This window comes from Mandrillus leucophaeus, unplaced genomic scaffold (assembly GCF_000951045.1).
Source record: "Mandrillus leucophaeus isolate KB7577 unplaced genomic scaffold, Mleu.le_1.0 Scaffold11, whole genome shotgun sequence".
Classification (NCBI taxonomy): Eukaryota; Metazoa; Chordata; class Mammalia; order Primates; family Cercopithecidae; genus Mandrillus; species Mandrillus leucophaeus.
The window spans coordinates 3532494-3542317 of record NW_012099209.1 but is presented as its reverse complement, the minus strand read 5'-3'; the positions used below and the strand labels follow the sequence as shown (position 1 = coordinate 3542317).

Here is a 9824-nt window from a genome sequence, read left to right as displayed (position 1 = left end):
CTCAAATCATATCCATGTTGTAGCAGGTGTTAGATTTTTTTTTTCTTTTTTTGAGACAGGATCTCACTGTGTCATCTAGGCTGGAGTGCAGTGGTGCAATCACAACTCACTGCAGCCTTGACCTCCAGGGCTCAAGTGATCTCCCACCTCAGCCTTCCAAGTAGCTGGGACCACAGTCACGTGCCACCATGCCTGGCTAATTTTTACTTTTTTTTTTGTCTGTAGAGATGGGGTCTTGCTATGCTTCCCAGGCTGGTCTCAAACTCCTGGCCTTGAGCAATCCTCTCACCTCAGCCTCCCAAAGTGCTGGGATAACAGGCGTGAGCCACTGTGCCCAGCCAGAATTCCATTTTTAAGACTGAACAGTATTTCATTGTCTGGATGGAACACATTTTGTTTATTTGTCCACGGATGAACATTTGCTTGGGTTGTTTCCAACTTTTGGCTTTTTGACTAATACTGCTGTGAACCTGAGTGTACAAGTCTCTCTTTGAGACTCCATTTTCAGTTTTGGAGGGGATATATCCAGAAGTGGAACTGCTGGATTATATGATAATTCTACTTTTAATTTTTTGAGGAACTGCCATACCGTTTTATATAGCAGCTGAACCATTTTATTTTATTTTTGAGACGGAGTCTCATTCTGTTGCCCAGGCTGGAGTGCAGTGGTGGCATGATCTCCACTCACTGCAACCTCTGCCTCCTGGATTCAAATGATTCTCATGCCTCAGGCTCCCGAGTAGCTGGGACTATAGGCTCCTACCACCACACCCAGCTAAAAATTCTTTTTTTTTTTTTTTTTCTGGTCTTGAACTTTTGACCTCAGGCGATCTGCCCATCTTGACCTCCCAAAGTGCTGGGATTACAGGTGTGAGTTACCGCGCCCAGCCACACCCAGATAATTTTTGTATTTTTAATAGAGACGGATTTTGCCATGTTGCCCAGGCTGGTCTCAAACTCTTGAACTCAAGCAGTGTGCCAGCCTCGGCCTTCCAAAGTGCTGGGATTACAGGCATGCACCACTGTGCCTGGCCCATTTTATATATTATATTCCCAGCAGCAGTGCACAAGTGCACAATTTCTCCACTTCATTGCCAATACTTGTTTTCTTTTTCTTTTCACTTGACCACTATTTGCATTATTTTCTGTCTGCATACATGCATCACACTTTCTTTGCTGAGCCATTGAACGTAGTTGTAAGCGTCACCTCTAGTATCTTGATGAATGTTACTTGATTATTTTAGTTGATATTTGTCTTGAAAAATATCCTTCCCTAAAATCAGAAAGTCATTCTATATTTTATTCTAAAATATTTCGGCCAGGCGTGGTGGCTCATGCCTGTAATCCCAACACTTTGGGAGGCCGAGGCGGGTGGATTGCCTGAGGTCTGGAGTTCAAGACTAGCCTGGTCAACATGGTGAAACCCCATCTGTAGTAAAAATACAAAAAGCAGCTGGGTGAGGTGGCGTGCACCTGTAATCTCAGCTACTCTGGAGGCTGAGGCAGGAGAATCGCTTGAACCCAGGAGGCGGAGGTTGCAGTAAGCCAAAATCGCGTCATTGCACTCTAGCCTGGGCGACAAGAGCAAGAATTCATCTTAAAAATAAATAAAATAAAATAAAATAAAATATTTCAACTTTTACATTTCATATAAGCTCTTAAACTCCTCACTGTCGCTGATGGACAGTGACATTAATTTTTGTGTTATGATGTAGGGGTCAAATTTGAGTGTCTCCATGGACTAACCTTGCTAAAGAATTATATTTTTAGGCCAGGCGTGGTGGCTCACGCCTGTAATCCCAGCACTTTGGGAGGCCGAGGCGGGTGGATCACGAGGTCAGGAGATCGAGACCATCCTAGCTAACACGGTGAAACCCCGTCTCTACTAAAAATGCAAAAAATTAGCCGGGCGTGGTGGTGGGCGCCTGTAGTCCCAGCTACTTGGGAGGCTGAGGCAGGAGAATGGCGTGAACCTGGGAGGCAGAGCTTGCAGTGAGCTGAGATCACGCCACTGTACTCCAGCCTGGGCGACTGAACAAGACTCCGTCTCAAAAAAAAAAAAGAATTATATTTTTATTGAATTCCAGATTCTTTTTGGTTTTCTTTTGTCTTGTCTGATCTTTCCCTTTTGGTGTGGCTAGGACCTCTGGATTTTATAACAGTAGTGATGTACCTCGTTTTCTTGTTTCTAATTTCTCAGTTAGCTACTTGGCTCATAAATTTTCAGTCTTTTCTAAGTTTATAGCATATATAGCATTTAATGTTATACATCTTTTATCAGGTCTCTCACTTTTGTTCGCCTAATTTTTTTTGTTTGTTTTTTGGAGGTTTTTTTTGAGATGGAGTTTTGCTCTTGGCACTCAGGCTGGAGTGCAATTGTGCAATCTCAGCTCACTGCAACCTCTGCCTCCTAGGTTCAAGTGATTTTCCTGCCTTAGCCTCCTGAGTAGCTGGGATTACAGGTGCATGCCACCACACCTGGCTAATTTTTGTATTTTTAGTAGAGAAGAGGTTTCACCATGTTGGCCAGGCTGGTCTCAAACTCCTGACCTCAGGTGATCCACCTGCCTTGGCCTCCCAAAGTGCTGTGATTACAGGTGTGAGCCATCACGCCTGACAGTTCACCCAAGTTTTGATTGATATTTTTTATTGTTCTGTTTGGGATGTTTTAACATTTCCCTTCTGATTTCTGTAGAGATGGGGTCTTGCTATGCTTTGACCTATGGATTATTAAATATTTTTAAATTTTTCAAACATAGACCTTTAAAAAATACATGTTTATTTCTAGCTCAATTGCACAGATGGTCTATTTGAAATAATTTCTTTAAAATTTGGTAAGGTTTGCCCTATGGCCTGGAATGTGATCAGATTTTGTGACTGTCATGTTTTCTTGACATATTCTGTTGTTGTGTTGCCTTTTTTCACGTGTTCTAATTGAAGGACATATTCTCTGGCTCTATGAGTTTAGTAAATTCAAATCTCCATCTTGCCTAACCTTTTGTCTGTGACATATCAGTCAGCAGAAGTCAATCTCCCTCTGGGACAACAGAGCTCTCAATTTCCTTATCAATTCTGTCAGTGTTTTCTTTATATGTTTTGCAGCCTATTCACAAGGTGTTCACAGATTTAGAACTGCTACATTTTCCTGGTGAATCAGCCATTTTATCATGATGTATGGACCTCTTCTATCTTCTAATACTACTTCTTTTTTACTTCTTTTTTTTTCCTTTTTTTTTTTTTTTTTTCGAGATGGAGTTTTGCTCTTGTTGCCCAGGCTGGAGTGCAATGGTACAATCTCGGCTCACTGCCTCCTGTGTTCAAGTGGTTCTCCTGCCTCAGCCTCCCAAGTAGCTGGTATTACCTGCCACTATGCCCAGCTAATTTTTGTATTTTTAGTAGAGCCAGGGTTTCACCATGTTGGCCAGGTTGGTCTCGAACTCCTGACCTTGTGATCCGCCTGCCTCGGCCTCCCAAAGTGCTAGGATTACAGGTGTGAGCCACCACACCCAGCCTATTCTAATACTACTTCTTAGTCCAGTTTGGCTGGTAGTAGTGTAGCCTTTCTAGCTTGCTTTCTTTTGATTAGTATTTGCTGTATCTTTTTAACATCCCTTTACTTTCAATCTTCCAGTGACTTTATGTCAAGGTATGTCATCCTTTAAAAAAACATGTAGCTGGATATTTTCAATGTAGTCTGATAGTCTTTGTCATGTAACTTTAAAGTTTAGTCTACTTACATTTATTGTGATAACTGACATTTGACTTTGTTTCTACCATCTTACTTTTTTGCTTTCTATTTGTTCCTTTTCTGTTGTTGCAGTTGACATTAGCTGTCAGCCTAATTGTTGTTCCTTTATAGGTGAAATGTCTTAACTCCCCGGCTGCTTTGTGATTTTTTTGTTTTTGGTGTTCTGCAGTTTCACTCCATTGTGTCTAGGTATGGATTTCTTTTTATTTACATGGTTTGATATACTTTGTGTGTGTCTTTCATTCTGCAAACTTCTCAACTATTCTCTTCCAGTAATTCCTTTTATTCTTCATTCCTTCTCTTCCCTACCTCTGGGGCTCTGATTTGATTTGCATTGGACTTTCTGTTTTGTCTTCCTTATTCTCTTAGCCTCTCTCTTCGTATTTCTCACCTACTTTTCTGAGTTGGAATCTGAGTGATTTCTTCAGATCTGTCTTCCAGTTCATCAGTTCCTCCTTTGGCTGTTCCTAATGTGCTGTTTAACAATCTATTATTTCAACACTTACATTTTCCCTTTAGAAGAGTTTAATTTGGTTCCTTTGCAATTCTACCCAGTCATCTGAAGGTAGTCTCATGTCACCTGTTCTGTGATTACAGCTTTCATTTCCTTAGTCATTTGACACATAATTGACAGCACCAAGTTCTGAAGTCTTTGAGGCCTAAACTTGACTGTTGTTTTTCTGTTAACTCTCCTTTATGGTGATTTGTTTCCTTATGCATTTGTTGATTTTGCCTGTGAGCTCATATGAATTATATGAATTTTCTCCTTTTTTTTTTTTTTTTTTTTTTGACAAAGTCTCACTCTGTGCTGGAGTCATTCGTCTTGAAATGGTGTCACTGCAAACTCCACATCCTGGGCCCAACCCATCCTCCCACCTTAGCCTTCAGAGTAGTTGGGACTACAGGCGTGTACCACCACTCCTGGTTTTGTATTTTTTGTAGAGATGGGGGTTTTGCCATGTTGCCTAGGCTGGTCTCGAACTTGTGAGCTCAAATGATCCACCCGCCTTGGCCTCCCAAAGTGCTGAGTTACAGGTGCGAGCCACTGCACAATCTTGGGTCCTGAACTGAGGATTCCTTCCTCCAGGAGGACTTTGGTTTTCTCCTGCAGGAGTCCTTCATCCCCCTCCAGATTCCTTCTATAACCTAGGGAGCTCAGGCTCAACAGATACCCCTGAATGTTCCCAGCCCGATCAGGAGTATCTGTCTGGTACATTCTGTTTCTTTTTCTTTGAGACTGAGTTTCACTCTTATCCCCCAGGCTAGAGTGCAATGGTGCGGTCTAGGCTCACTGCAACCTCCGCCCCCCAGGTTCAAGCGATTCTCCTGCCTCGAGTAGCTGGGATTACAGGCACCTGCCACCACGCCCAGCTAATTTTTGTATTTTAAGTAGAGACAGGGTTTCACTATGTTGGCCAGGCTTGTCTCAAACTCCTGATCACAGGTGATCCGCCTGCCTCGGCCTCTCAAAGTGCTGGGATTACAGGCGTGAGCCAACACACTGACCTTGTTTCTTGTAAAGAGTGCCGTGTAACTAGAGCACAAAGTTGTCCTTATGCCTGGCACAGGGCCTGATGCATTCCTACTTGGGGAGCAAATGGATGCCTGAGGGATGGGGGATTAGGGAACAGAGTGGCCTCAGAGACCCTAGGAATTCACTCTATTCGGTCCTCTTCTTATCGTCCCCAGGCCTGGCCAGCATGACCCAGAACTTGGAGCCACTTCTGAAGAAGCAGGACTGGGACTGGGTGTGAGTCCTGGGAATGGGGGAGGGGAGCAAGGGCAGGATGGGACCCTCCCAGGGTCCCCCGGGCAGGCTTGTGACCTGGTGTTCTCCTAGGCTCCCTGTGGCCAAGCTGGCTATCCGTGTGGGGCTGGCGGTGGTGGGCTCTGTGCTGGGTGCCTTCCTCACCTTCCCAGGCCTACGGCTGGCCCAGACCCACCGGGACGCGCTGACCATGTCGGAGGACCGGCCCATGCTGCAGTTACGTGGGTCGCTTGGTGGGTGGGGGGATTAGGGGCCCTAAGGGAGGGGCTGGGGAAGAGGGGGTGCCCAGGCCTCACTCTCTCCTGCTGTCACCCCCTAGGTTCCTCCTGCACACCAGCTTCCTGTCTCCCCTGTTCATCCTGTGGCTCTGGACAAAGCCCATTGCACGGGACTTCCTGCACCAGCCGCCGTTTGGGGAAAGGCCCTTCTCCCTGTGCGTATCGGGTGGGGCTCCCCTGGGTGCCCCAACCTCTGAGACTCAGGGAGGAACCTGGGGAAGATCCTGGGGGGTGAGGGGCGGCCTTCCTAGCCCCTTACCCCGCCCCGCTCCGCACAGGCTGTCCGACTCTGCCTTCGACTCCGGGCGCCTTTGGCTGCTGGTAGTGCTGTGCCTGCTGCGGCTTGCGGTGACCCGGCCCCACCTGCAGGCCTACCTGTGCCTGGCCAAGGCCCGCGTGGAGCAGCTGCGAAGGGAGGCTGGCCGCATCGAAGCCCGTGAAATCCAGCGGAGGGTATGGACGCCCCGATGACCTAGGCCAGAGGGAACTTGGGGCTGAGGGCAGGGTTCCTAGTCCTTTGGGCGTGGAGTCCTCCCAAACTCAGAAGGCTTCCTGCTGTAGCCACCCCTGTTACCTGCCCACAGGTGGTCCGGGTCTACTGCTATGTGACCGTGGTGAGCTTGCAGTACCTGACGCCGCTCATCCTCACCCTCAACTGCACACTCCTGCTCAAGACGCTGGGTGAGATGCTGCCGTGTGGAGGTGGAGGAGGGGCGGGGTTGGAAGATAAAACACAGTGAAGTTGGAGTCTTGGGGAGGCCGGGGGAGGAGGCGGGGCCTGGGCAGGGGGTGGGGACTGTGGTGAGGCAGGTTCTGAGCAGGAGGTGGAGTTTGGGATGGGGTTTGCTTTAGGAGGTGGAGCCTGAGGAGGGTTGGCTCTTGGCAGGAGGTGGGGCCTGGGAAGGGGGCGGGGACTGTGGTGGGGCAGGTTATGAGCAGGAGGTGGAGTTTGGGATGGGGTGTGCCTTAGGAGGTGGAGCCTGGGGAGGGGTTGGGTCTTGGCAGGAGGTGGGGCCTGGGTAGGGGGAAGGGCATGTAGTGAGGCAGGATCTGAGCAGGAGGTGGGGCTAGGGATAAGGCTTGCCTTGGACAGGTGGCGGCGCCTGAGGGGGTGGAGACCCGGCAGGAGGTGGAGTCTGAGACAGGGGTGGGAGTATCTGGAGGAGTGGGCCCGGCCCCTCATGCCAGCCCTGCCCCTCGCCCCCTCCCCCATTTCTCCACTCATACCTCGCTTCATCCTCTTCTCCTAGGTGGCTATTCCTGGGGCCTGGGCCCAGCCCCTCTACTATCCCCCAACCCATCCTCAGCCAGTGCTGCCTCCATCGGCTTTGGGGAGGACGAGGTCCAGCAGACTGCAGCGCGGATCGCCGGGGCCCTGGGTGGCCTGCTCACGCCCCTCTTCCTCCGCGGCATCCTGGCCTACCTCATCTGGTGGACGGCGGCCTGCCAGCTGCTCTGCAGCCTCTTCGGCCTCTACTTCCACCAGCACTTGGCAGGCTCCTAGCTGCCTGCAGACCCTCCTGTGGCGCTGAGGTCTTGTCCTGGGTCAGCAGGACACTAGCCTGTCCCCTCTGTGTGTGCCCTCGTGTCCCCAGCAGCAAGGTGGGGCCGGACTCCCTGCTGTTCCCTTCACCGCAGTGCCTGAGCCGCGGCCCCCCTTGGACGCTGAGTTTCTGCCTCAGAACTGTCTCTCCTGGGCCCAGCAGCATGAGGGTCCCGAGGCCATTGTCTCCGAAGCATGCGTGCCAGGTTTGAGTGCTGGGGGTGATGCTGGCTGCTCTTCTGAACAAATAAAGGAGCACGCCGATTTTTACAAACAGGGTCTGAGTGGTTTGGAACTTGGGCGTGTGCAGGGTGGTAGCTGCCTTGCACATCCCTGTGGCACCTGCCCGGGTGCAGGGTGGGGGCTGCGCAGGAGGGAGAAAGGATCAGGACTGAGAGGGGAGCAAAGGTCTGGGAGGAGAAGGGAAAGCGAGGAGGAGGCCAGGCACGGCAGCTCGCGCCTGCAATCCCAAATCCCAGCACTTTGGGAGGCCAAGGCGGGCAGATCACTTGAGGCCAGCAGTTCGAGAACAGCCTGGTCAATGCATGGTGAAACCCCATCTCTACTAAAAATACAAAAAGTAGGCATGGTGGTGCATGCCTATAGTTCCAGCTACTAAGAAGAATGATCCTGAAGAGTCGCTTGAACCTGAGAGGTGGAAGCTGCAGTGAGCCAAGATCGCGTCACACTCCAGCCTGCGTGATAGAGTAAAACTCTGTCTCAAAAAAAAAGAAAAGGAGGAAAAAGAGAAGAAATACAAGTGTCCCAGGAAAAGTCCAAAAGCAGGATGGAAGAGACCAGAAATCAGAGGAAGGTGGAGTCCCAGCTGAGAGGGCAGATGGCCTGAGACGGGCAGGCAGGTGAGAGAAATGCCTCGTGAGGGAGTGCCAGGAGAAGGTTAGACGGGCAGGGAAACCTCAGGGGAAAACCTGTTTGAATAAATGGGAGGGCGGGGAGCCCATGGTGATGCCAGCATCTGCCACAGGTATGCAGGTGACTTTGTATAGAGGTCACACACAGGGAGGGGCATATTGAGGTCTTTGTGACCCAGGGAAGGGATGTGGGGCCGTCGTGGACTCTGAAGTTGTCCTGTAGCTGTGACTCCAGGGTGTGTGCACATGTGTGTTACAATGTAAGGTGCAGGCTGGGCGCCGTGGCTCACGCCTGTAACCCAGCACTTTGGGAGGCTGAGGCGGGCCAATCACCTGAGGTCAGGAGTTCAAGACCAGCCTGGCCAACATGGTGAAACCCTGTCTCTACTAAAAATACCAAAAAAATTAGCCAGGCATGGCGGCACACACTTTGTAATCCCAGCTACTCGAGAGGCTGAGACAGGAGAATCGCATGAACCTGGGAAGTGGAGGTTGCAGTGAGCCAAGATCATGCCACTGCACTCCAGTCTGGGTGACGAAGTGAGACTCCGTCTCAAAACAAAAACAATGTAAGGTGCATATGTAACCTTTTTGTATAAGTAAGATGTATATAGACAGTTCCCTGACTTAGAAGGGTTTAAGATTTTTCTTTTTTAAAAATTTCATCGGGCTGGGTATGCTGGCTCACACCTGTAATCCCAGCACTTTGAGAGGCCGAGGCAGGAGGATCGCTTGAGCCCAGGAAGTTTGAGACCAGCCTGGGCAACATACCACGACCTCCTCTCTACTAAAGATTAAAAAAAAAATTAGCTAGACATGGTGGTGTACACCTGTAGTCCCAGCTACGTGGGAGGCTGAGGCAGAAGGATCTCTTGAGCCTGGGAGTTTGAAGCTGCAGTGAGCCGTGATCACACCACTGCACTCCAGCCTCAATGACAGAGTGAGACCCTGTCTCAAGAAAAGCCACAGAAAGAGCTGACACGCAGTGGCTCCCAGAACAGGCATCAGGAGATGCCCTTTGAGTGATGTTTGACTTCTGAAATTTGTACTTCTGTTATGTGGATAAAAATGAAAAATATATTAAAAATAAGGATTCAGGCTGGGCGTGGTGGCTTATCCCTGTAATCCCAGCACATTGGGAGGCCGAGGCAGGAGGATGGCTTGAGGCCAGGAGTTCAAGACCAGCCTGGGCGACATAGGGGGACCCTGTCTCTCCAAAAAATAAATTAGGTGGGCATGGTGACTTGCACCTGTGGTCCCAGCTACTTGGAAGGCTGAGGCTGGAGGATCCACCGGGCCCAAGAGTTTGAGGCTGCAGTGAGCTATCATCTCACCTCTGTATTCCAGCCTGGGTGACAGAGCTTGACCTTGTCTTTAAAAAAAAAAAAAAAGAAAAGAAAATATGGCCAGGCTGGGCGTGGTGGCTCACGCCTGTAATCCCAGCACTTTGGGAGGCTGAGGCGGACAGATCACGAGGTCAGGAGATCGAGACCATCCTGGTTAACATGGTGAAAATCTGTCTCTACTAAAGAATACAAAAAATTAGCCAGGTGTGGTGGCGGGCGGCTGTGGTCCCAGTTACTCAGGAGGCTGAGGCAAGAGAAAGGCATAAACC

At 49.6% G+C, this 9824-nt stretch overlaps 1 protein-coding gene across 2 annotated transcripts in view; it reads left to right on the top strand.

The window, feature by feature from the left end:
• TMEM161A (transmembrane protein 161A) overlaps nucleotides 1-7611 on the top strand; it is a 21069-nt gene extending 13458 nt beyond the window's left edge. For both annotated transcript variants that reach the window (XM_011990707.1, XM_011990697.1), the window contains 6 exons: nucleotides 5438-5498; nucleotides 5589-5732; nucleotides 5836-5949; nucleotides 6073-6247; nucleotides 6379-6475; nucleotides 7045-7611. In XM_011990707.1, coding sequence (XP_011846097.1) covers nucleotides 5438-5498; nucleotides 5589-5732; nucleotides 5836-5949; nucleotides 6073-6247; nucleotides 6379-6475; nucleotides 7045-7298 — 845 coding nt within the window. In that variant the 3' untranslated portion in view covers nucleotides 7299-7611. The remainder of the gene's footprint in view (nucleotides 1-5437; nucleotides 5499-5588; nucleotides 5733-5835; nucleotides 5950-6072; nucleotides 6248-6378; nucleotides 6476-7044) is intronic.
• Nucleotides 7612-9824: the final 2213 nt, after the last annotated feature.